We start from the raw sequence: 27,961 nt of genomic DNA, 5'->3' as shown, positions 1-27,961 counted from the left end.
ACATTAATTATAAATTATTTACAATGTCAGTCTCTGAATGTACTGAATGAGACTGTTGTACATTAATTATAAATGATTTACAATGCCAGTCTCTGATTGTACTGAATGAAACTGTTGCACATTAATTATAAATGATAAAGAAACATACAATAAGTTTAAAAAGAATAGTTTTATACTCAGATAATATTGCCGCACCTAAATTTTTAATAATTGATACAAATCATAAATATAAACATCACCAAGATTCGAAATTTTATTTTCGTTATTTCATAAAATAATCTTCTAAAAACTGTGTGCTAATTATTAATTCTTTATTAATTATTGTCAATTTCAGCAGCAAAAAAATAATAATTGAGATCATTATCCTTCTTTTAAGGTCACTCTAAATTTTAAAGTATTTTTTTTTTAATTATAGGCTTTACTATTGTTCCTAATTATTTAACATAGTTTTAAATAGTTCTGCGGAAGGCATCTGCATTAAAAATTCAAATTTTGGTGAAAATGCAAGATGCCATTTAAATAAATATTCTTGATTTCAGCAGAACAATAAGAACAGACTTCTTCATAAAACCGTTCTAGATTCCTTTCTTCTATTCATTAAGAAATTACAAAAACAAAATGTATTAGCCTAATATACATTTTAGTACTACTTTACATCTTTAAATACTATTTTCTCAAATTCTTAACTCCAACAGAATTTTCTTACGAAAAACATGAATTAAAATATAATGCATATTTTTGGTCCAAACTTGATATAATAATTTCTCAATATATTTTACAGTTCTTGTTCGAGAGAATAATCAATCTCTCGAACAAGAACGATTGATAGATTATAAAATTTCGAAATATTCTAAGTTGTTTTAATGCTACACAATGTGAAAAAAAAATTGAAATTTTTATGTTATTTTTCAATCTCTCTTACATATTCAAGAACTATCTAGCATATATCTTAAGCTATCACCAAAAGTTTGAACAAATTATTTGATAAATTTATAAACTAAAAGGTTTTTGATTTAAACTATTTTTCAATCCTTCTACAAAACAATTTTTTTTCCAATTCCAAAATACTTTTGGTATTTAACTGACATGTTTAGGTTTCACATATATTTGTCAATCAATTTAATATTACTTTTTAGAAAATCTTTCTGAACGTAGAAAATGCCTTGAAATGTGTTTGATTTAATATTTCACAACATTCATAGAATATGTAAAATAAAGTTCTAAATGAAATTTGTCTTAAATATTGAATGTTTTAAAAAAGAAATATAATTGTCATATTCCATTTCATATTGGGTTTTTAACTCTCCAACTATAATCAATTTTATATATATATATTTTCTGTAAGAAGTACGAATCTAGATATTAAATTGGCTTCTTTAACTAACGTCTCATTACAAACAGATTGAGAATTTATTTTGGACAAGTTTATTAATTTTCGAATGTGATCAGATAGCAAGAATAATATTCGAATTTCCGTCCATTTTTCTAAGCGTGCTTACTACATCGATGACTGGACATTTGGCGGTCGATGTCAGATTTAATATGTACCATACCATTATGTAAAACGATTAATTTTTAGATTCTAGACCTTTCGGTCCCGAAACTGAAATCTCATAACTAGACCATCATAGTCTTAGAATATATGTTATACATAATATAAAGTCTTAAATTATATATTTAACAGAGCATTAGAGACTGTGGTGAATAGCATATAAGCCAATTAACAGCTCTGCTACCCGAGCGATTGCTTTTGCAAAGTGGTTAAGTTACTGGACTGCGAACCACAAGGTCCCAGGTTCTATCCTCCCGCATCACATACCACAAATTGGTGACCTCGGACAATGAACAGCTGTTGTGGCGCCATCTACCCACAGCAAACCAAAGTCGTCAGATTCACTTGGCGCATCAGCAACCACTGACGCTCGGCGTAACGCTTGGCGCTACTCAACTGGGTATAGGCCTATTAGACAACAGTTAAAAATACATCACCACTCAACAGCCATATCGTTCGTATCACCTCCGACTCACTGGAGGGAGAGTCTGTGGTGAATAACATATAAGCCAGTTAACAGCTCTGCTACCCGAACAATTGTTTTGGTATCATGGTTATGTTACTGGACTGCTAACCTCAAGGTCCCAGGTTCTATCCTTCGTGCATCGCATACCACTTTTTCCAAAAGACTAACAAAGCAATAAAATAACATGAAAAGGTTTATAAAGCTTTCTGCTTTATAAACCTTTTCATGTTATTTTATTGCTTTGTTACTGGTTTAACTGGTAACTGGTTAAACATTTTTAGTAGCTCATAAATTTCTTTCTTTTCTTTTCTTTATGTTATGTCATATCAGCATGACCTTACATTTATAGAACCTAATTGAACTAAATGATGATCAGAACATTGATACAATTCTTTCATTTATTGTCAGATGTATCTGTACCATATTTAGATTAATTCTTTAAAATAAAAGAAAAAACAGGAATTGTTCTTTTTGCAAAACCTTCAGAATTATTTTATCTTCTTTGATAAGAATTCGCTTGACCGATATCATTTTGAAAAAGCTGATGAATACAGAAATAAGTTTCAAACTCAATTTGTTGTTGCATTTTATTATTCATCTTTCTCTAAATTTTTCTGCTTCTCAGTTTAATTCCTAAACAAATGTCCTTTAAGTATAAGAATCACAAATATGTATATGTAAATAAGTAAAAACAAAGCAATGACATTTCTTTTTATGTAAGAATTAAAAACTTGAAACTTATATAAAAATAGATTATATATTACGTGGCGCCATCTTTTGACAGTATGGAGAGTTATTAGTTTTTGAAAGAAAATATTTGGAATATAAGTTTGGAATAAAAAGTTTTCGAAAAGATAAAATTTTAATATAAATAGGAGCTGTGAGTATAAAGCAGGCAAAAGCGTCACTACCCGAATATAATTCAAACCGTGTTACCTTTTTAATAGACAAATCAGAAATGTAATAAAATTTGTATTCTGCATTATTTCTATTCTCACAGAAATAAACTTTAAAATAAAGAATACATGAATAAATAATTGCCATTCACAACCAGTTGATTTTCAAATATTAATTTTTGCTATAAGTTTTAAATAAATGTTTTGTGTAGTCAGCCTTAATGGCTTCCTTATTAAAATATATTCAAACTTATAATTTTAATAGTAATATAATTTAAACTATTTTTAAAATCTTGCTTTTTTGTTGTCCTATGTGCTAAGCATTCTATCAATATTTATAAATTTTGTTATATTTCAAGAAAGAGAACCCAATATTAAAAAATGCTCCTACTGTAAAAAATTGCCACCATTGCTAGATTACGACATTAATAGTTCATTTTTTTACCACTAGATAGCAGCACAAATAATCTCTCAAACTGTTCAGTTAAATAATGCTGGTATAATTTTAAAGGAAAAAAAACTAAACATAATAAAGGAAATAATAAAATGTTAAAAACATTGCATTTAAAGTAAATATTCTTAATTATTAAGATTAATTTCATAATTTATATCAATTTTATTACATTTTTGAATTTTTACCCTTTATATCTGTTCTAGTTAAATTATAAGTAATGTTAACTGTAACCTGATGTCAGTAAAATGGTGGGGTTTTTTGAGAACCATTTTCTTCACTAGCTCCTGGGATGTGATTACTTGTAATCAAGAATGCCAGCAAATTTTCAACTGAACAAAATGCTAGACGCTGTGTGCTGCTTTACTTGCAATCTCATCTGAGATAATCACACGTAATATAGGTAATGTAATGCTAATTTAAGTGCAAAAAATAAAAGCATAAATTAATAATTCTAAATTTAAATCTTGTATCTTATAATAACATGTATTCAACATGGGAAAATAAAAGTAATTCTTTTATCTTAATCGTAAAAATTTTAGTTTAAAAAGAAACTGATGAGATGTTAGCAGAAGTACTGAAGCTATTTAAGTTTCACTTCAACAATAAAATATTCTTTTCAGAAATGCTTAAAATATATTTGAAAAAATTTTTTAATGTCTAAAAAAATTATACGACCAAGAATGGTATCATTGGTGATATGATTTCTGTTTTAATTTTAAAATCATGCAAAGATTATTTTTGTACTATGTTATATTGTGGAAGTTATCTCGAAAAAAGGACAAGATTTTGCTTACATTTCAGTTAATTAAAATGACCAAATAACTAACACTGAAGTGCACATTTCGATTCTCCAAACTATATATGTGTCAAGTTTTGGTAGCTTTAAGTCAAATGGTATGGCCTGTATATATATATACATATCATATTCATCTGTATTGTTAGTAGAGATAACATTCTATTTCCCTGCATTAGAAACAAATGATAAGTTTTATGCATTAATTATTAGTATTTAGATGAGTCTAAAAGTCGCATATGTTAGTCATTTGCATTAAAAATTAAATATCTAATTTGTTCTTCACTTTTTTTAGGAACTTCCGTTTTACTAGAGAAGGGCGAGCACCTCATATTCTTTCATTATCCACATATAAGCGAAGGTTTTTAATTAAATTTGGGCATTAATTATAATTTTATATTTTAAAGTAACTTTACTGTATTTTTAACTACTCATAAAGTTCTCTGCTTTTTATGAATTAAAAAAAAACAATGCATTTGTCATGGGCATGCATTTTTACAATATATAAGAAATAATGATCCAAAGGGAAAACAAGCATTTTCATTATATTAATTTCTTAAAAGGAAGTATGGTAATTCTCGACTATATGCAATTATTAACTGATGTTATAAATATATAGAAGGTGACATAAATTCCATACAGCCTGAGTTTTTAAGGCAGTTATTTTTAAACAGAGCTCATAAATACATATTATGTATCAAAATATATGGAGCATATTTGATTCAAAATATATTGAGCATCTCTCTCCAAAATTTACCAACAATTAAAAAAATTTACCACTGTAAGATTTTGAAAGTCGCATAGTTAAAAACAAAGGTAGCATTAAGTAGTTTTTGTAATAGTATGTGTGTTTGTTGTTATAAATCCTGCTGTATCTTTAGTTGTGTTAATAACTTTTGTATAAACTAGAATGACCCTGTTTGGCATAGATATGCTTTGGAAAGTAGAAATATGCATCTCGGAGCGAAAGGGGGGGTTTTTTTTTGGGGGGGGGGGAGGGGGTATTTTAATTATCTAATAATTAAACGAAATTTTGGCGTTTTTCAGCGACAACTTTAGAAAATATTACAGCACGAAATACTAAATTTTAAAAAAAAATTAGTTTTTCAATTGCATCGATTTCATTAGTGTATATTTTTCTGCTGTTCATTGTGTAAAAAATTAAATTAATTCTATAACAATGTATTTCATTGTTAAAGTGTATCATTTTCATTTTTGCTACTAATATATAATTCTGGCATTTTTCCGGTTATTGATAATTAAGATAACAAATTCGGCCAATTTTTCCATGTTGATTACATCTCAACTTTAATAATTATTTTTTAATTTGTTATGGTTTGAATTCAAAAGTGAACAATAATGAAAAATGTTCTTAAATTCTCCCATTCTTAAATACTGCTGCTCATTTCTATGGTAGAATCAATGTATAAAGATATAGACCGAAAATTAGGGAAATGTAAAACACAACGAACAGAGAAATGTATTCTAAAATAGTAAAGGTTATATATCTATCACAGTCTCAAATTTAAAAATTCAAAAAATTTACTAATGTGTCCATTAACATCAAAATACATAAAATATTTAATTCAAATTTTTAATAAAGATTAATCCCGGCGAATTAAATAATCACCAAAATAATTTCATTCTAAGAACAGTTGAATTTTTAAGATAATGATTTATAGAAAAGTATCATATATCACTCAACCAGAGGGACTCGTTATGCCAAATTTTTAGAACAGTTACTTTAAACATCAGACGATATGATTATTCATCAATCTTTTTATTTAAATTTCATCCAAAGAACATTTATTTCAAATCAATATTTGCTACTCGATACTTTGCACAGTAAAATATGATCCTTGTGAACTGAAATTGATTCTTGTCGTCCGTCACAAACTCTTAACGTTATGATTTTCGATCCATTCGCGTCAATGACTGTTGATGAGCACAAACTCTCTGAACACGACGACGCAGAATTCACCCATTTAGAACTATAGGACTCTTCTGAAGATCCTTTGGAAATGTGTATTCTCTTGATACCTTCAACAAAGACTTCGATCCTTTCACCATCAACATCGTATGTATAAATGGTTTTGGTTTCTGAATCTTTAGAACAGGCTGAGACAGAAATAGCCATAAAACTACTCTCAAGAGTTGCTTTGCCACATTCTGTTTTTCCATATTCGCTGACTTCTTCGCTCTCAAATGTAGACCTGGAAATAAATGAAACTAGATGAAATTAGCTTGCAATCATTCATCATACAATTAAGTTTCTCATTTAAAGAGTTTTGCATGAGATAGAATTCGTGCTTCGGAAATGAATCAGAATGCTGTTTACGCCATAAGATAGAATCTGCGCTGTGGAAATAAGTCAAAATATTGTTTGTACCCAAGATAAAATCCAAGTGGAAATGAATCAGAGTGCTGTTTGGGTCGGAATTCGAGCTCCGAAATGAGACAGAATGCTGTTTGTGCCAAAAGATAGAATCCGAGTGGAAATAAGTTACTGGTAAATTTGGACCAGAATTCGAGCTAAGGAAATGAGTCATAATGCTGTTTATCCAAATAAGACAAAATTCGAGTTATGGAAATGGATAAAAGCTCTGTTTCTGCCATAAGAATCCAAGTGGAAATAAGTCACAGTGCTGTTTGAGTCAGAATTCGAGCTGCGGAAATGAGTCAGAATGTTGTTTGTGCCAAGAGATAGAATCCGAGCTATGGAAATGATTCAGTTTGTGCTATAAGATAGAATCCGTACTGCCGAAAAGAGTGAGAGCGCTGTTTGTGCATTGCCCTGTATATACATTTTACCTGCATTTCAAGCAAAGAATTTACTGAAGACAAAATTGTGATTCGGAAAAGAATTCATTTACATGAAGTTATTAGAATATAAATATCTATGACTGCCTTTTTCTTAAAGCAGTATCCAATGATGCATTGGGAAATAAATTTATGATTAGCTTCTAATTAAAGAAAGCAAAATATAAAAAATTGGCTTGATAATTTCTTTTAAATGCATTAAATGTTTTCGAGATCTTTACTAGTTTTAAAAATTATATCATAGAAATTTGGCATTTTAAAACACAGTTTCATTTAATGTGTATTTTATTTAATGTCTCATTTAAAATGTTTTTTCAATTTTTCAGATAAAAATGATTTTAATAGGGGGATAGATGTCACATGAATTTAAGAAGGAAAAAACAGTTGCAATTAGGCTAAGATTCCTTTTAATTGAAAAATTAACAAATATGATGCAATATCAAGCAGGAATCAACAGACATTTTACGGCTTAATTAATAAATTAATTTACAATAAATGCTTAGTTATTAGTTTCGGAATTAATTTTAAGAAAATCAACATTAGAATTTTTTTTTTTTTTTTTGCATTAATTTCCAAATATGGGTTAGTTATTAGAAAATTTGGTAATTTTTCTCTCTTTTACCAGTAAGCATATTTTACGAGAATACTTTTTTTTTTCATAAGGTTCAAATTATTTTCATTGTCATTATTGATATTTAACTGAATGTTTTTTTTTCCACTTTTAAAAGCTAAGTATTGTAGATTCTACTAAATTTTTGTTCGCATTATTTCACAATTTCCCTGATAATTTTTACTTTTACTTCATTTTATCGAGTTTTTCGTAGAATGCATTGGCAAACCCCTCTAGGACATTAAATTATGTACCCCTTATTTAAAACATTATAATGGATATTCTTTAATTTCCTAATTAGAACGTTTCATTACATTTAACATGCTATTTGAAAGTCTCGAGTAACACAAGTAAAATGTCCCGCATCGTTTTAATATCGGAATTAGCATCGCATTTTATGATAGAAATAAATAGAAAAAATAAAAATAAATAGAAAACACTTTTTCTCTAACACTCCTTAATAAAAGTGTAATCTTCCCATATCCTAACAGAAAATTAAAGATTGAAAGTGCATCAGATGCTAAGTACTAGAGTTCCTTGAAGAATTATTCCATTTGCTTATTTGAGTTGCTACAATGGCAACAGAGACACATTAAAGTAAATTTCAATCAAAGAAAGCTTTTATTTAGCATACGTATGTAGTTTCTATTGCGAAATTTTCTCATCACATAAACAAGATGCAAAAATACAACACTTTTTAGATACGTAAATCAAGTTGTTCTTTCAAAAATAATTAATATTCTTATTCGCATTTTCAATATTTTATTTGTGAAATATCAAAGATGTTTTATTAAAACATATCACGGAAATAACCATACAGTTGTTAAAAAATATATATTAGTGGTTGCAGATGATAAAAGATATTTATACAGCTATTTAAATTAAAAATAAAAATGTTTTGTTTATTTATTTTGCTGAATTATCGCTTAACTACTAAAAATTGATAAAAATGAAAAATATTTCACTCAAGAAATTACATACGTACTTTTTATTTAAGCACTCCTCAACATTACTAACAATAGCAGAACTTTTCTTTTCTGTTAAAAAGAAAAGATTAACACAATTTTAATAACTCTGAATGGTAAACTAATTTAAACGAAAATTTCATATATGTTAAACATAACTGGTTAAATTTCTACTAATAATAAAGATGAATGTATGTGTCGTGTGTGTATGTATGTTGGTATTTTATCGTTAGATCCGAAACTACCAAATTTGGCACACTTCTACTTTGAAAAACCAGAATGTGCACTTCAAGGCGATTTTTTTTTTGAAACTTTAATTAGAACCTCAATTAATTGAAAATATTACCTTTTTCACATCATAACTTCGGTAAATATTACAGCATATAAACACATTTAACCTACGGTATATATACATATAGAGCTAAATATTACAATATGTAATGCATGCATCCATTAAACATGGATTTTTTCAATGATATCAGTTTTGCATCAGGGACGTTTTATAATTTTGCCATTCAGGGCTCCGATGTCATAGGGTTGGCTTCTGTGAAAAAATTTCATGTGTGCATATAGCACGGTTTTAGTGCTCATGAAAAATTTGATGCTTAAAAATAATTTATGGATGGACTCGTGAACGTAAAGTTCTGTCTTTGAAATCTAATGAAATCAGATACAAATATATTCCAGGTACGTCATTTGGTTGCCAAATGCGATTAGTAATTGATAGAAGAAAATCGTTTGTCTTTTACTTTGATTCTATGTAAAAATATTTAATTCTTTTTTAATTGGAAACGTCTAAACAAATTTCTTTTCTATGCAGTGCAAGATGAGCATATGGAATCGTATGAATATTTTCTAATACATTAATTTTAAAAATATAATTAAATGTATTACTGTACTGAAATAAGTATAATTATCAAAAATAAATATTCTGTTTTATTATTTTAGGGATATTCTACTAAGGTAACTATTTTTAGTCTTAGTGTCATTCCCACATATTCAGTTAAGTACAACTTTTAAAGAATCAAATTGGATAAATATCTGAATTGTATAAATACACAAATTCTGCACATTAATTATGAAAGGAAGAATAGTGTGCTGAAGTTCGCCTCTCTAACAAATGAATGTTAGAATTTTTTATTTCAAAATTTTTCTGGTGAGAATTTGTGAAATTGTAATCAGGCGAATTAAATATTTCTGAATATGAATTTAAATAACTGGTAGCTTTAAACATTGTATAGTTTCAAAAATTAATCTTTATTCCTTATAATAGAGGAAATTAAATGAAAAATAAATTTTAATTCCATGAAACATTTCCTGCATAGAAATATATATTGTATTATCCATTATTAATAGAGTTGTATTAGGTAAATTGTTACGACTAATTATCGGTTTGAATATTAATTTAATAAGCTTATTTCCCCCTGTTTTTAATAGAAGTTATCATTTTTTTTGGTGAGTGAAAATAGATAAAGGTGCTAATGTTCACAAATTAAAAAAAAATAAACTTAGTTAATTAAATACATAAAGTTGTCCACTTCTTATGTACTGGTCCATCTATTAATGCCTAAAAATGTTTTATAAATACTTTCGATGAAATTTGAAAAAAAAAAATCTAAAACTTTTCGTTTCAATATATTGACATTATAAGAAATCTTTTTCTGCACAAAAGTTTGGAGTTGTTCCATTTTTCATGACAAAATAAATACTTTCAACTACAATTTACGATACGTGACTCAAAATCTATTGTAGTGGTTGGTCTCCAAACGCATAACCATATTTACATTTGGTTCAAAATTCGATTCGTAAAATGTATTAAATTAAAAATATAAATATTAAAAATCATTGTAGTTTCTCTTACTTTGGAGCTTCAGAAGAAATTAGAGAACTTTCCTTTATATATTTTGACTTTTTCTTCTTTTCACGTTTTTTACTTTCGTGTTTGCAGAAATGACTTTCCGGGAAGCGATCTGGACTGTGTCTCAACTCATCTTTTGAGTCAGTAGAAATATCTGATCTTTTCTTTTCAATCAGTGGAATATCTAAATATTCTCGGGAGCTAATAGAGAATTTTCCTGATTTTTCATCATCTTCTTTTATCCAGCATGTTAACTGTCCTTCAGATGCTTCCCTTTTTTCTTGGCTTAACTGAGAAGATTCAGAAATTGATTTTGTTATTCGTGTGAACTTGTAATATTCTGTGACAGTCCTGTCTTCTCTGTCTACATCTTTGTAACTGATTCGGGATGCACGAAAATGCTTATGAAGTTCAGAAGAAGGTTCTATATGTTTTTCATCTTTTATTTTTTTCAGTATTTGGTACTCTGCTCTGATAGGCATTTTCACATCCTTCAAATCATCATCATGTTCCTCAGTTGATGTTTGCAGATGTTTATGAAATCCCTCGATTTGTTTTTTCTCGTCTTGCCATTTTTCCCTTTCTTCTTCTTTTCGTCTTTTTCCATCTTCTACGTCGCCTTTATCTTTTATTCTTGATACACTCGAATACTTTTGCTGTTCTTTTGAGTACTTCCCATGTTTAACTCCATTGTCATATTTTGATCTAATTTCTACTTTTCTTTCAACAGGACATTCGATATCATCTTCAAATGTTGATACTCGATGCTTCTTCTTTTTTTTATAAATCATCTCAGAAGGCTTTTGATCCCAAATTTTATCTATTTGTTTACCTCTTTTCCAGTGGCTTACTTCTTCTTCAGTTTTCATTTGTTCTTCAATGTATTCCGTAGACGTAACTGGATATTTATCTTTTACAGCTCTAGCGTCGACAGAAGGTTTTGATGTTATAATAGGACGTATTTTCTCTGATTCTTTTGCAATTCTTTTTTCTAACGGAAGTTGTTTAGGATATTTGAAAACTTTTTCCTGTTGATCCACAGTCTTTGAAGGTATACTAGGAAATAAATCTTTGGAAACTTTCTTTGCCGGTGCAAGAAAATGTTCTGTAACTGTCGTGGGATGAATTTCACGCAAATATTTTGAAATCTTTTTTGATTTTTTCTTCATAGGTTCAGTGGTTGGTACATGAAGCTTTTCGTCTGAAAATTTTATAGCACTTTCTTTTGTTTCAACTATCTGCTGTGGTCGTATTATTGAATGCAATTGACTAAAATCTTTTGGAGGTTTCTTTTCTAACTCGGTGAGTGGTTTTAAAGGTGCAGTTAAGGGCACTTTAGTTTCAACTTCAGTTATCCTTATTTTGGTCTTCATATGATCTTCCGAAAGTATTGGGATTTCTTTTGATTCTTTTGAGATTTTCTTTTTTAATTTTGTAGTATGTTCTGTAACTGCAATGGGTTGAATTTCTTTAGAATATTCTGAAGCTTTTTTCTCTACTTCCTTTGGATAATCTAAATGTTCAGAATCGGTTATTCTTTCGGTATCTTTTGACACCTTTTTTATGGACTTGAAAGGAAATTCTAAGGATATAGAAGACTTCTTTTCTGATGGTTCTTTCAATAATTCCTTTCTAGATTTTGCAGAACGAACTGTAATAACTGTTGGAGAAATTTCTTTGGAATATTTCAAAATGTTTTCTTTTGAATCTACATCATGTTTCAGAGGAACAGCATATGAAACACTTGGAACTTCTGAAATTTTTTCTTCTGGTTCCATAGAATGCTGAGATATTTCAATAGATTGTAGGCTTCTTACACCCTTTAGCTCTTTTCCTTCCGTTTCAGGGGCATATTCAAGTGATTCAATGGAATGAACTTTTTTAAATTGTATTAAAATTTTCTTTTCTTCTTCTTCAGGATAATCTGTTGTTATACTAGGATATACAGGTGGTAAATCTTTTGAAACTTTTTTTCTAACATCAACATGTTCTTCTGTAATTATAACAGGTTGGACTTCTTTTGAATATTTTAGAATTTTAGTTTCCTTTTTGCTTGGAAATTCTGCTGGACGAGCAACCTTCATTTCTTCTGCAATCACAGACTCTTCAGCTTCCTTAGACTTTCTTGAAACTATTTCCTTTGCCTTTATAGGATGTTTCAGTGACAAAACTGGGTGTATCTCCTTTTCATCGCTCGTAATAGATTCTCTTAAATCCACGGGACGGTCTGTGGATATTTTCCTCCCTATATGTATAGGAATTTTTGAAAGTACTGTTGGATGCATGGCCTTTGCATCTTTCATAATTGTTTCTCTTAGATCAGTTGATGGTTCAGCAGATACTTTTCCTTCTACCTTTACAGGATGTTTTGATGATACAACTGGATGCACAACTTTAGAGACATCCGTGATCGTTTCTCTTAAATCTTCAGAACGCTGAAGAGATACTTTTTCTGCTATTTCTATAGGAAGCTTTGATGACTTAACTGGATATACGACCCTAGATTGTTTCACTGTAGGCTCTCTTGAATCCGTAGGACTTGCTATCGATATTGTTTCATCTACATGTATAGGAATTTTTGTTGATGTAGTTAAATGCAAGTCTCTCTTATCTTCTGAGGTCGTTTCTCTTAAATCAGGGAAACTTCCTTTGGATGTTATTTCCTTTACCTCTTCAGGAAGTTTTAGTGATACAACTGGATGTATTATCTTAGAAACTTTCGCGATCATTTCTCTTGAGTCTACAGGGCGTTCAGTAGGTATTATTTCTTCTATTCGCACAGGACGTTTCAATGATTCGTCTGGATGCATGACTCTAGAAACTTCCGTGATCATTTCCTTTGAATCTCTAAGTCGTTCAGCTGACTTTGATCTTATTTCTTCTATTTGCATAGGAAATTTCAATGATTCAACTGGATGCATATCCCGAGACACTTTCATGGTCGGTTCTTTTGATTCCACAGGCCGTTCAGTTGACATTATTTCTTCCATTTGCACGGGCTGTTTTGATGATACAACCGGGTGCATTACCTTAGCAGCTTTCAAGATAATTTCTCGTGAATCTGCAAGACTTTCAACTGATTTTATTTCTTCTATTCGCACAGGACGTTTTAGTGATTCATCTGGATGCATGACCTTAGAAATTTTAGGAATCATTTCTCGTGAATCTACAAGACTTTCAACTGGCTTTATTTTTTCTATTTGCACAGGAAGTTTTGATGATACATCTGGATGCATAACTCTGGAAACTTCAGTGATTCTTTCTCTTGAATCTACAGGACGTTCAGTGGGCATTATTTTCTCTATTTGCACCGGATGTTTTAATGATTCATCTGGATGCAAATCCATAGAAACTTTCGTAATCGTTTCTACTGAATGTGCAGGACGTTCAGTAGATATTACTTCTTTAATTTGCACAGGATGTTTTAAGGATGCAACTGGTTGCATAACCTTGGATTTTTCCTTGATCGTTTGCCTTAAATCCGTCAAAGACTCTGTTGATATTTTTTCTTTAACTTGTACAGAAGCCCTAGATGACACAACTGGATGCAGACTTTTCGAATCCTCACTGGCCTTTTCTCTTAGTTCTGCAGAACGCTTTTTAGACACTTTATCCATTATTTGCACAGGATGTTTTGATGATGCAACTGGCTGCATACTTCTCGAAATTTTAGTGATTTTTTCTCTTTGAATCGTAGGACTCTCTATAGAGATCACAGGACTTTTTACGTCTATGGGCTCCGAAATTTTCCTTTCGGTTTCGAAGGCTTGGTCTGAATATATATCTGTATCGATGTCTCTTGGATCTTTGGAAAGTCTTTTTCTCGGAACAATGGAGTCGGCGGATTTAATGGATTGGATGCGTCTTGTAAATTCTGGAATTTCTTTTTTTAGATCGATTGAAGGCTTTGCTGTTTTACTTGGATCTATCTCTTGAGGTATTCCCGAAATTTTCTCCACCAGTTTTATTGAACGTTCAGTAGATACTGAAGAATGTAAAATTTTTGAATCTATTGGGATTTTTTTTCTTGAATCTTCATCAACAATAGAAGACACTTCCTTAACAGGTTTAGAGATCTTGTCTTCTTTTATTAAGGAGCGTTCTGATACTTTTATGGGACCAATATCTTCGCTTACTTTTGAAGTTTTAATTCTAGGATCAATATCGTCTGCAGATTTTATAAGTTTTATTTCACTTAAACCTTCCTTTACTGTGTCTTCTCGATCAATTAATGGTTTCTTTGATACAGAAATTCTCATTTCTTCTGCAGGTTTTTCAGTTTTTTCCGCTTCCTTCATGGATCGTTCAATGGATGGTGGATGGTGAATATCTTTCAAATCTGAAGGAATTTCTTCCCTTGTATCCGCCGAGTACTTTATCGATATAGAAGGCGGTATTTCTTCATCTGCTTCTGCGCGTGTTATAATGGGAGGTTTTAATACTGAGGAAATAGTAGCTTGTGATTCTTTTGTTGGTTGGATTATTATTTTCTGTGCTTTCATTGTGTGATCTGATGTTACAGTTGGTTCAATGGTTTCTGAATCCTTTGGAGTTATTGCTTCTACATCAAATTTATGTTCTGTGGCTGTAATAATATCTTTTACAATGTGTTCCTCCTCTTCCGAAGTACGTTCTTCTATTTCAGTGGGGTGTATTTCTTTTGAGAATGCGGAAACTTTCATTCCTTTCTCTAACAGATGCTCTGGTGAAGTAGTTGGAAGAATTTCTTTAGAAACTTCCGAAATTTCTGAAATTTTACTCTTTTTCTCTGCAGCAGTTTCTATGGTAACAGGCTCAGTTTCTTTCAAAATTGTTTTTTCTAGATCTGCAGAAATTTTCATTGGCATGGTAGGGTGCGGTTCTAATGAATGCTTTGCAATTTCTTCCTGTCTTTCTTTAGTATGTGCTTCTCTTAATTTTTCCGGAATTATTTTTTCTTCCATTTCCGTAATAGACTCTTTATATGCATCATGGTATTTATCTTCTTTTTCTTCCAGAACTTCTTCTTTTTGTTTTATAGAATGTTCTAAAATTTCAGTAGGTTGTATTTCTTTTGAGCCAGTCAATGCTATCTTCTCTTCTACAGATGGACGTTTTACTGACAAAGGCTGCAGCTCCCTCGATTCCCTTTGAAACGTTTTATGTAGATCAGCAATCCGTTTAATGGCTAAAGTAGGGTGAATTTCTTCCGAATATGATGAAATACTTTTTCCGCTTTCCTCAAGAGGTTTCATTGGTACAACAGAAATTTCTTCCTTTACATCTTTCTCAATCTTCTTTTCTAACTCATCTTTTATCATTCTCTTTTCTTCTTCATCTTTTAACATCTTCTTGTCTATTTCCTCTTTCTCAATTTTCTTTTCTGGCTCATATTTTACCATTTTCTTTTCTATTTCATCTTTTATTACTCTCTTTTCTGATTCATCTCTTATCGCCCTCTTTTCTGATTCATCTCTTATCGCCCTCTTTTCTGATTTCTCTTCCGAAATCTTCTTTTCTAGTTCATCTTTTTCCACCCCCTTTTCTGGTTCTTCTTCCATGATTATCTTTTCTGGTTCATCTTTCACAATCTTCTCTTCCAGTTCATCTTTTAATATCCTTTCTTCTGCTTCATCCTTAACGATCTGTTCTGGTTCGATAATCTGTTTAGATGCAGTTGGTTGGATTTCATAGGAAATTTTTACAGTTTCTTTCCCTGTTACTAGACGGTATTCTGATGGCGTGCTTGGGGTGGTTTCCATTTGCTCAGCTGAAAGTTTTTCCCCTGTCTTTTTTGAAAGTTCGGAAAGCCTAATTATTTCCACTCCACTGATATCTTTGATAACTTCTTCTCTTTCATCCGCAGAAGATTCACTTATGCTACGTGGAACGTCTCTTGAATATGAAATTTCTATCGGTCCTATTTCAGCTTTCTGTTCAGTTGATTCTGGATCCAAACGTTGAGTTTTTTCATAAATGTCAGTAGTGAAATCCACTGAAGTTTGTTCTTGATCCAACTTTTCAAACCCTTCAGCTTCTCCGCGCGTTGCTCGCTGTGATTCTTCTTCCAGATTTGTTTTTTTCCCAGTAATGTAAAAAATATCCTGTTGGTGTGTTGTAATCATACGTGTTGTATCTGTTTCGTACTCCCTGGTTGTAGTTCGTACAGTAGTGTCTACGCCGTCTACATCAGGATCCTTTCCCGCAGATTCACGTTCCATCATTTCAAGACTCCTTTTTCGTATTCTTTCTTGAATATCTCCCATTGGTTGACCGAAGGTGTAATCATACCCATATTGCACACTTTTATCAGAAGTAAGTTTCCTGGGCTTTCTGGTCCTGTACACAATATCCGCAAGTCCAATTTTCACATCATATTTCTGCCTTTTCCAGGAATCTGTCAGAACATCTCTGGCATCAGTGATTTCTTTCAAGACGGCTGTTACAATAGCTCTTGTCTTTCTGTCTTCTAAAGTATCGGGATTCCATTCAGCTATAAGTTTCTTAGCAGCTTCAGAAATCTCAGCAGTGGACGCAAAGGGATCGACATTGAGAATTTGATATAAATTTGGCATATTTTACTATTAAAACACCTCATAATTTAAAACGTTTATTTTTTCCTGGATTCATTTCAATTTTGGTTGCTAATTTGTAGAGTGGCAAAGGTTAAAATAATACTGAATCTTAATTCATTTATTAAACTGGCAACAAAACAAAATGGATTATTACACCTAACAATGCATTAAAATATGTGTTTAAGCAACAGAATTTGTTAGAACTGTATCGATATTTACGTAAAATTACATTTTGCAACAAAATAAATTTATCCATTGTTTCACAATTTCCTTTTTCATCTCGACTTATTATAAAGCAGAAGGTTGTGAATGTTGGAGTTCTTCAGATAAGTTGGTTTGGCCTAGAGCTTAAATACAAATGCATTCTCTAGAGAGGAAATATGGGTCTCGAAGAGATTTCTTTGAAATCTTAATTCTAATTCTAATTAATTAAAAATCTAACCAAATTTTAGTGTTTAGTGTATAGTTTCCGCCATAACTTCCAAAAATGTTGTTACATGAAAATCATTCTTACTTATTTATAAAATTTTAAAAATTATCCTGCTAATGATACTATTTGAGGTATAATTTCCTACTAAATTTTTAGAATTTTAAAGCTGTTTTTTACATGACCTTTCAACAATACATATATGGTCGCTGAAGAAATCAAACTTTTTTCATTGTTCCTTGAAATATTTCATCTTGTAATTTCCCATCGCTAAAAGAGAATAAAGAAATATTATGTTTAATACTTGAAGGAGTAAAGAAGTGAATCTACAGGTAGCTCAAAAATCTGATATTAGATGAATCGGATAGTTATATTTTTAATATAGTATTATTAAATATATAATCACATAAAACGAAATGCATTATGAAATATTTTATCGCGCAATTTTCCATTGTAAAAAGAATGGAAGAAAGATTATATTTCATATTTAAAAGAATTAGAAAATGAAGTTTGATACCGTGAAAGTTAGATGATAAATAAATCGGAGACGGTTATATTTTTAATCGGCAGTTATTTTTTTATTATTTTAGTGGACTTGATTCTATTAGGTAAGTAAATTCATATAATAAAAAAATAATAATAAGTCATCAAAATAACATGACTTTAATGTTTATCCACATTTGGTGCTTAAAAGTATTTTTTTACGGGAATCATACACAAATATAGCAATGAACCGAATAGGTATAAAATTATTAAGACAATAAAGTTTTTATATCTGTTACAGCAGCAGCATTTTCTTGGATAAACATGAAGTTATACATAAGAGATCTAATTAAAATTATACACATTTCATAATTTGGTCACTAAGGGCAGCTATATTACAATATGTTTAAATTAGTAATATTATATTATCTATTTTTAATTTGAGGTATAGGAAAGTTGGCAACATCATTTATTCAAGTTCTTTACAATTGAACCAGAATAAGGTATTATCAAAATATTTACAATTATGTAGTATTCATCATATCTATACAAATATGATGAAACAATATTATTTATAAAATTAAGTAAACATCATCTTTCAAGTTGTTGTTTTTTTTATTTTACTAAGTAGTAAGTTCCTCAACTTTAACATAATTGTCGGCTTTAACACACGCAGACACACACATAATTCAGAAGCAAGGTATTTCATTCCTTAACGAGATAGAAATAAATATTAACAAACTCAATACAATAAAAAAAAACGAGAACAATCTAGTAAATGGTCTCAACGACATTATATAAGACTTTAATAAAAGCATGAGAAAAAAAAAGAATTGATATCGAACATTATTGGTTTCTTATTCCTGAAATGGCGATTGCTCGTAATAGTTGAGTAATTGCTAATTAACCGAAGTATAGGATGAAATGGAAATGGATAAATATTTTTTACTAAAATTACACATTTAATGACTGCTGAAGCATTTGATAACAACTGAAAATGACAATGCATTATTTATTCTTATCGTTAAAATTGTATCTAAACGAAGGAATATGACTTTTAGTGTGTGTGTGTGACCAGGGATATTCAACTTAATATTCATCTATAATATTCTAAGTACCGGTTCATTAGATTTATAATATTACATATTGTTATCTAGAAAAGAATTTGCTGAGCTTCAAGAATAATTCATTTCCAAAAATCTGGAAATGAATTTGTTGAACTTCAAGAATAATTTATCGCTGTATTAAAATAATAATTAAAAAAAATTTTCATTTTTGAATCATTTTTCAAATCGCTAAAATTCACTATTGCTGTTTAAAAAATGCACTGGATGTTTTTATTTCTGTGTTGCCACTTATTGCTATTCAGTTTATTTAAAGCTGAAACAGATTTATATAAGGCTGAAACATGAAATTTTAGATAATTAGTGTTTTAATTAGTACTGTTAGATAATTACTGTACTGTTAGTAATTACTGTTTCGTAGTAATTCAAATTCGGAAGAAAGTTTCGACATCTAATCCAGAATGTCTGTTCATTTAAATATAATTTCTTCAGAAGTAGGTGTATTCTGCATCTGAATATATTTTGATAAAATGAAGGGAAGAGGGGGATGCAATGCATCGCTTCAATCAGTAAATAATATTTTTTTTACTCAATTATAATTCTTATGACTCTTCTGTAGATTTTTACAGTTGTTGAGTTCGCTATTATAATCGTCCTTTCTATTGATTCGTTTCGATATTTTCGTTCGCCTTTTGTAATTTTCATCTACTTTTACTTTCACAATGACATGCGCAGTAATCCACTTTTTTCTTTCTTAATGTCAGTTTTTACGCTCTTCTGACAGCAATGAACCCAACGGATTCGAGTGAAGGTCGGTCTATCACAAAGCTGAGAGAGCTGATTAGCAGAATGATAAAGAAAGCATGCGCTTTTTATCAGTTTTGATGTGTGACTTCGTTTCAGTCTAAGGAATGTTTTATATTTGTTAGTTTTATGTTCGTTATAAACTAAGATTACAAGTTCTTAAAGTAAAATGGTTGCCGATCACAAATTATCCATTATAATGCTTGGAGAAAGCGGTAAGTTGCTTTGAAATCGTTTAAATGTAATGTTTTCTGAATTTGTAGTGAAAGAAATTAGTAAAATCGTTGTTTCATAATTCATTTCAATAAAAATAAAAGTTTGAAATCAGTGATTAAAAAATTTTGAAGATAAATCATTTTCTTATCGTTGAAGATTATTTTTTAGCGCCGTATAAAATTGGAAGTTAATATTACTTATTAAATGAATTATTTATTTTAATAATTTTTTAACATTTTATTTAACATGGGAAATGCTAATGTAGTATGCTGGGAAAAAAATTTTGATTTCGTTGAATTTTTATTACAATAGATTAATTTTTATTAGTAAATTGTATTAAAAATTATTAGGTATTAATAAATTGAATTGAATTAATTATAAAACGATTTTATTTATTTATTTTTTAATAAAGCTAATGATTAGAATTTGAAACAGTCACTGCGTTTCTTAAATATTCCATTTATTTATATTATTGAAAGATATTGTTGAAATAGTTTTCTGCGAATTTTTCCCTATGTAGATGAAAGAAAGACTGTGTCAGTTTCTTCCTCAGTTTTGCAGATATGTATATCCTACAGAACCAAATTTAACGGTATCCACAAATATATCACAATCAAATCTTTCCACAATAGAAACTGAACAAAAATACAAAAGATGTTGTGCACATTTATTAAAGGGACTTCCCCGTCTCAGGAATTCCTAGTAGGAAGTGATGCATGTTCAAATTAGTTTAAAAAAAACGTAGGAGAAGACATTTGAAATACATTCGTAATTGCTCGGTTTAGAACATGAAATTTATTAATAATCACATTTTGTATTTATATTTACAAACATGCTGAATCAACCAGGGCAACCCCCGCTTTGTTTTTTACGATTTTTTTAAAGTTTTGCATACAATGTATGTTGTTTTAAAAATTCCAATTTAAAAAATTCCAAGTCACGTGCATTTAAGAATTGTGTAAATGTAAAGAAATAAATACGAATATTTTTTTTTATTTTAAGAAACATAATTTTTTTTTTTTATTTTAAGATCCGCGAAGTATATTTAAAGAAGATCTGTTAGATATACTCAAAAAATTCGTTCCTGTAATTTCAGTAATTTTTTAATGGAAGTTTAATTTTAAGAATAAAATAATCAAATCAGAAAAATCTGTATTTTCATATTCCTAAAATATATTCAATTTTGAATTTAAATTTGTGTGATCATGCCAGAGCGAATTACAAATTTAAAAACATTTTAATTTTATTTTCTGTCGTTCGATGTTGAAAATGAACGTTTATAATAAAATAGATAACTTAGATTCTGTAATCACGCGTTTCTTATCCATCTGGTGAGTCAAAAGCTTATTTTTGAGCCTGTGTGGAAGAGGTTCAGCTTCCTGTTGCAGTGACCTTGAGGAAATCCAAATACTCGCAATTGCATTTCAAAGTTCACAGTTCTCAGTTGTCGGCTCAGTTCTACACATCTCAGACGGGGAAAACATCTAGTTATCATTTATACTTTCCGGTATACAATGCACACAAAACGGAAGTACTGTAATCGTAAAAACTTTTGACTTTGCAATTGTGATGAATCATCTTATTTTGGACATGCGGCTGTGAAAAGTAGACACAAAATTACAGCTTGTAAATGTGATTACTAATTACATCTTTTAAAAATTTAATTAGTAAAAAACTTGAGTGAAGTTGTTGAGTTAACTCTAGATACTTTCGAGAAATATTGTAGCGAAAAAAAAAGAGAGGGGGGGGGGTATTAATTGAAAACGTAAAACATTGTTTTTGTTATCAGGAGTTGGCAAACTGTGACTCCAAAGCTACATGAAACTCTTTGAAAGATAATCGCAGCTCTTTTTTTTGTAAATTGGTAAAATTCTTCTCAAAAATCATAAGCATTTAGATTTCTTGTTATTTGCTGATCCACGTCTTTTTGTAGCAGACATTTTTGAACATAAATTTTATTAAAGGAATCACTTAAGAAATTTATAGAGCAATATAAATCTGTTTTTTTTAATTATTTATAAATGAAAATAACACCATATTGATCGAGTTTTGAGAAATTTTTTCAGGAAATTCAGCAAACGAAATTCATTAAAAGCTATTTCTACTTTTTTTCCTGTTGTGTACATGCAAATTTTATTATTTAAAAATTAATAAACTATTTGAAACACTGATTCACTTTATGATGGAAGAATAATTTAATATGTTAAATGGATTTACTTTTAAATTTAATAATTAGTAATTATAAAATAAAATGATGTGATGATGGTAATAAATGATTGCTTTCATGCGTGTTTTACTTTAAAACCATTTAATGAAAATATTATTAAGCTCATTTCAATAATAAAAATATCTATAAAATGTTTTCAAAAGTACATATTTTTTAATTCACGTTATTAACTTGCTAATCTGTAGCTATTATTTTGCTAAATATGAAAATCTAAAATGACTCTAAATCTAAAAATGACACATTATGAAAAAAGACCAATGACTCCTGATTATTATGATACCCATTTCATTTTATAAAGATTACAAATATTTTAATAGTATTTTACAATATATTTCAAAGCAATTACTGATTTAATATGATAAATAATTGATTTTTGATAAATGATTTCATGTGTATTTTATCATTAAGCCATTTAATCAAAATATTAACAAACTGATTTCAAGAGAGAAAAAAATAAATACAGTTTTCAAAAATATATATTTCATAATTCAAGTTAAGGCTTGCTCTGAAACTTGAATTATATAGCTATTATTTTAGCAAATATGATTCCAAAATTGACTCTATATGAAAATAGATCTTTGTCTTTGGATTATTATGATACTAATTTCAATTATTAATCTTCAACAATATTAACAAAGATTAAAATGATTGAATTTATTTTACAATACTTTTATTATTGTAATAAAATTCAAATAATTTTCATTGTGACTGAAAATATTTTATTCGTGCTTCTGTTTTTGTTAGCTGCTATGAAGATTTTTTTCTTTGATCTTTTTGTTTATGACTTCTTTTGTGATAATTTCAGATGCAGTTTAGTATTGAAATTGAACAATTATGAAAGTTTTTCACACTTTTCAAATTTCTATTTATTTTTTTTTTCTGTTAGATAACTGGATTTATGAAAATATAGAATCTTTCTTTAGATTAATATTTTTCTTTTTTTTACAGCTTATTTATCATTATTATTGAAGTAATAGACAGAAATCCTGTAAGATACTATACAAAGTTTGAAACATATTCGATATTATACAAAAAAAGACCTTCCGGTGAAAATTCTTCAGATATTATTATCATATATTTTATAAACAAGTTTTGATTCTACTTGGAAATTAACTTTTTGTTACATTTCATATTAGAATTCACATTTTAGACGAAAGCTTAATTAACATTCCGGTATAATGCTTTCTAAATAATACATATTAGATTTTTATTATGAAATAAAAAAAATATTTTGTTGAAGGATTATAAAAACCAAATTACGCTTACAGGATTTTATTGGCAGAATTCGCGCACAATGACCCAGGCAATTGCCAAATGTAGCACGTCATTTGATAAGGCGATGAAATTGTAATAAATATGCAAAAAATAAGTATCATACTGTATCGATATTGTTCGTTTCCTAGTCAAGGCTTACCCCTTTCTCTCTCACTTTTTAAACAATATAAAAATTCAGAATGTCAATCGAATTTTTTTCATTTCACCGAATATATTTTTTTTATACTTTCCAGATTTGTTAGATTCTACCATCTTTTATATTTAAAGTAATTATCAAAATAAGATTTGATATTAAAAATTAAAACGAGCATGCTATAACATTCGCAATTATTTATAAACTTAAGAGTAACTTCTACTGTCAGTTACTTTATCCCTTTAAAGGGCCATTTTTTTTTAGTCATATTATGTTAAAATATTTTTAGGCTTGAAATTAGAATAAGAAAAGGGATTCATTTAGCTTATTTGATAAATTTAATTTGATTAATTAATTTGGTTAATTAATAATTAAGTAATATTAACTAATAATTAAGTAAGTAAATCAAGACACATCATTTTGTGTGAGATAAAGAACTGAAGCATCTAAATTTCTGACTTACTAAAAAAATTTGTCAGAACTTATGCCAACCTACATAATTTCATACAAAGATTGATAAATTTGGTGGGAAGGATACTTCTCAAGGCCCTAGGAAGGGTTAATCGAATACATGAAAAATATATTTAAGAGTAAAGGCTCCAATTATCAGTTTCCTCTTGCCCAAAACATGGTAGTAATGAAAGTTCTTACGAGATAACAGCTTGGAAAGTAATAATACAGGATTATTGCTTTCAGATATAAAAAAATAAAAGTGGTAATAAAATAGAAGTTCATTGGTTACATAGCTATCTTTATTAAGAAAGGAAAGTATTATATTTTCATTTATGCAAAGAGCACGCGTTCTTATCTTAGTATTCATTATCTTATTTATGATAGTACAAGAAGATCTACCCGTTTATGTAGGATTTTATTCTATTTGCTATGTCTTGGATATGATTGTTGTTGTGGAAAATCTCATGCCTATTGGCATAGTGTTTTAGGAATAAAAAAAATTTAATTCATTTTATATGTAGATATATAATAATATTATGAATTTTCTTTTTGGTACGACCGGAGTTTAACCTCCTGCTTGGCACAATTTTCAAAAATCGCCAACAACGGTCTTGCGAAATGTTTAAAAGCGAGGAAGAGATGTCCAATCATAGTGCATAATAAAGATTTCCAACTTTGGCACGTTATCGCAATTTGGCGAAGAAAGGGGTTAAACTCCGGTTCATACCAGTTTTCATGCAGGGGGGGTCCTCTCTATCTATAATGTTCACGAACACCCATATCAAAACTTATTACTAAAATTGGATAAAACAAATAGCGATCCATTAACAAAAACATACTCAAAGCTAAATACTTGTGGTGAAAGCTTATAAGCCAGATAACAGCTACGCTGCAAGAACAATTGCTTTTGTATTGTGGTCATGTTGCTCGGCTGCGAACCATAAGGTCCTAGGTTCTATCCTCGCTCTTAACAATCCGCTACATTGATGAACTCGGACGATGAACCTTCAACCTTTGTCCAGCTGTTGTGGCGCCATCTACCCACAGTAAACCAAAGTCGCCAGTTTCACTTGACACAGCAAACCAAAGTTGTCAGACTCACTTGACTCAGCAACAGCAACCACTCACCCACACACGCTCGCCATAACGCTTGGCGCTGTTCAAATGGGTACAGGCGCATTAGAATCAACAGCTAATACATCACCACTCAACAGCCATATCGTTCACCATATCGTCACCTCCGACTCACTGGAGGGAGAGTCTGTGGTGAAGGCTTATAAGCCAGATAACAGCTACGCTGCACGAGCAACTGCTTTTTTATTGTGGTCATGTTACTCGGCTGTGAACCATAAGGTCCCAGGTTCTATCCTCGCTCTTAACAATACGCTACATACTAAATAAAAATAATGTTGAAAAAAATATTAGCAATGACGGCCAACTGGAATGAGAATATTATGTTTCAGAGACTTTAGCTTATTAGCTTACATAACTCTGACAATTATATCTGAGATAATGTCAACAGGAAAGCAATCCATCTAAATGGATAGTTACACTGTGAAGAAACATGGGAAATATTAATATGATAAACGACGATATCTTCTAGTTTCCAATAACAATATAATGTCATTAATTTAAAATTGGTTAACTTGACATCATTTATTTCGAAAATTAGGAAATAAATACATATATTAAGATCAAAACCAATCAGGCCTTTTTTTTTTTTTCCTTAAGAGAAAATGAGAAATTATTATTTATGGATTTTCACTGTCTGACAATTTTTTTAGGAGTCGGTAAAACTTCTTTGATGTTGAGATTCTGCAAAAACATTTTCAGGGGTAAGTAATATTTGATTATTTTCTATGTTTTTTTACAAATCACTTTACAGATCGTAAAAAAAATATATTGTTAAAAATATTTGTCGTGGCTGGTTCGTGAGTGCTTTGAAAAAAATTAGGCAAATAGAAAACTTAACAGATTTATTTCAGATTCGTTCGAGTTACTCTGCTCAGTAACTCCTTCTCCACCAAGAGCCAACACTCGAATGACCTCACTCTTTGAATTACACTCGCGCTAGTTGCCTAGCGCCATCTATGAACGTTTATTTTCTTAACGCTTCAAAATCCAATCACTACACCCCCAACGTAAGAGTAGTGTTTATATGAAAACATAAACATACCTCTGAATTAAAATTATGAATTGGATTTTAAAACGTATCTAATAACATCAAATTATCCAAATAAAAATAAACACAAATGCAAAGTTAACTCGAATGAATAACTAATTACTAACAAACATTTAAGAAAGCAACGAGGTAAAATAAGAAATGCACAATTGAATATAAATACCATCTTGATAATAAGAAACTCACTTATAAGTTAATATATACTTAATAATGTATATAATCACTTATCAACTAATAAACACAAATTTATAATGAATATAATCACTTAGTAAACATTAATACATAATTAAGAAAGGATTTCACTTGATAAACATTACTCAAATAATATTTCAAATACAACCAAAACTGCTTAATGAAAATTTATAACAAACACTAGAAAAAGTTATACTCCTATTTCAAATAGTTTTGCACATTATACTCTTAACCAAACTTGCGAATACCAATTATTCAACATATTAAGAAAATGATAATAAAAAAACATTAAAACAAATATACATAAATATCAAGCACAAATTATTATTATTTTACAGTCATTAATCCCATATTGATATATAAAACAGAAAAATGATATTATTACTAAAAAAATGTTTTTCAGTCTATTTTGGTAATAAACGTGACAAAGCATCAGCATGCGGCGTTTTAGAACCAGGGCAATGTTTTAATGTTATGTTGAATCTCTGCAAGGCAAATACTCACCTTTGTAGTCGAGATGACTGAGGAGCGCACTTGGTCAGATAAGGAAGGGGGTTATGATCGGTAAAAATGTGGATCTCGGATCCAAACACAAGGGTTTCAAACTTTTTCAAGCTCCAAACTATTGCAAATGCTTCCCGTTCGATTGTCGACCAAGATTGTTGGCTTTTGTTTAATTTTTGACTTGCATAAGCGATAGGGCACATTTTTCCACCAACAGTCTGTGATAAACACGAGCCAATCCCGATTGACGAGGCATCACAATGAATCACAAAGGGTTTGCTCATATTCGGAGTGTGTAGAGTAGGAGCGTGTAACAATGCTGATTTTAATTTTTCAAAAGCAACACTATGCATTTCACACCACGGTAATACATCAGGGCTTCTTTTCTTTGTTAGTTCCGTTAATGGAAAGGCAATCTCGGCGAAATTCGCAATATAATCACGATAATAGTTGAACAGGCCAAGAGCACTACGTAGTTGTTTCTTGGTTTCAGGTACGGGCAAACGAGAGATCGTTTCTAACTTAGCTGGATCAGCTTGATGCTTTCCTGAGCCAATTATATGTCCCACGTATGAAATTTCAGATTTCGTGAAAGCACACTTTGAAAGATTAACAGTGAATTGCAGCTCTTCCAATCTATCCAGCACCAAATGAAGATGTTTCAAGTGAGAGGAAATATCATTGGAGAATATAGAAATGTCATCAATATAAGCACGGCAAAATTCTCTGTATGGCGACAATGCTTTGTTCATTTCCCTTTGAAAAGTTGCAGCTGCATTTTTCAGCCCAAAAGGCATTACCTTAAAACGATATTGTGCTCTATGGGTCTTAAAAGATGTATAATCCCGCGAATCTTCTTCCATGGGAAGCGAATAGTACCCCTTCAAAAGATCTAACAAACTAATCACATTTGCCTGTCCTATGGAATATATTAATTCCGTTGCGTCTTCCATGGGGAAATCGTCGGTTTTAGTCACTGCATTCAAAGCTCGATAATCCACGCACATCCTGATAGATCCATCCTTCTTGTTTA

At 29.9% G+C, this 27,961-nt stretch overlaps 2 protein-coding genes across 3 annotated transcripts in view; one reads left to right on the top strand and one right to left on the bottom strand.

Annotated features, from left to right (window-relative positions):
• The first annotated feature begins 3,654 nt into the window (after window positions 1–3,654).
• LOC129965526 (ras-related protein Rab-13-like) overlaps window positions 3,655–27,961 on the top strand; it is a 37,306-nt gene continuing 12,999 nt past the window's right edge. The window contains exons 1-2 of one of the 2 annotated variants that reach the window (XM_056079499.1): window positions 3,655–3,768; window positions 25,835–25,885. In XM_056079499.1, coding sequence (XP_055935474.1) covers window positions 25,855–25,885 — 31 coding nt within the window. In that variant the 5' untranslated portion in view covers window positions 3,655–3,768; window positions 25,835–25,854. Of the gene's footprint in view, window positions 3,769–19,807; window positions 19,962–25,834; window positions 25,886–27,961 lie in introns of those variants that run through there. The other variant, XM_056079498.1, reaches the window with a different exon arrangement.
• On the bottom strand, window positions 5,978–16,968 carry LOC129966403 (microtubule-associated protein futsch-like). The gene is made up of 3 exons (XM_056080824.1): window positions 15,823–16,968; window positions 10,418–15,771; window positions 5,978–6,374 (listed from the first exon to the last, which is right to left on the bottom strand). The coding sequence occupies exons 1-3, from the start codon at window positions 16,966–16,968 to the stop codon at window positions 5,978–5,980; spliced, it is 6,897 nt and encodes a 2,298-aa protein (XP_055936799.1).

The sequence above is a fragment of the Argiope bruennichi genome, chromosome 4 (genome assembly GCF_947563725.1).
Source record: "Argiope bruennichi chromosome 4, qqArgBrue1.1, whole genome shotgun sequence".
Classification (NCBI taxonomy): Eukaryota; Metazoa; Arthropoda; class Arachnida; order Araneae; family Araneidae; genus Argiope; species Argiope bruennichi.
Note: the sequence above shows the minus strand (reverse complement) of the source record. Positions and strands in the feature narration are given on the sequence as shown.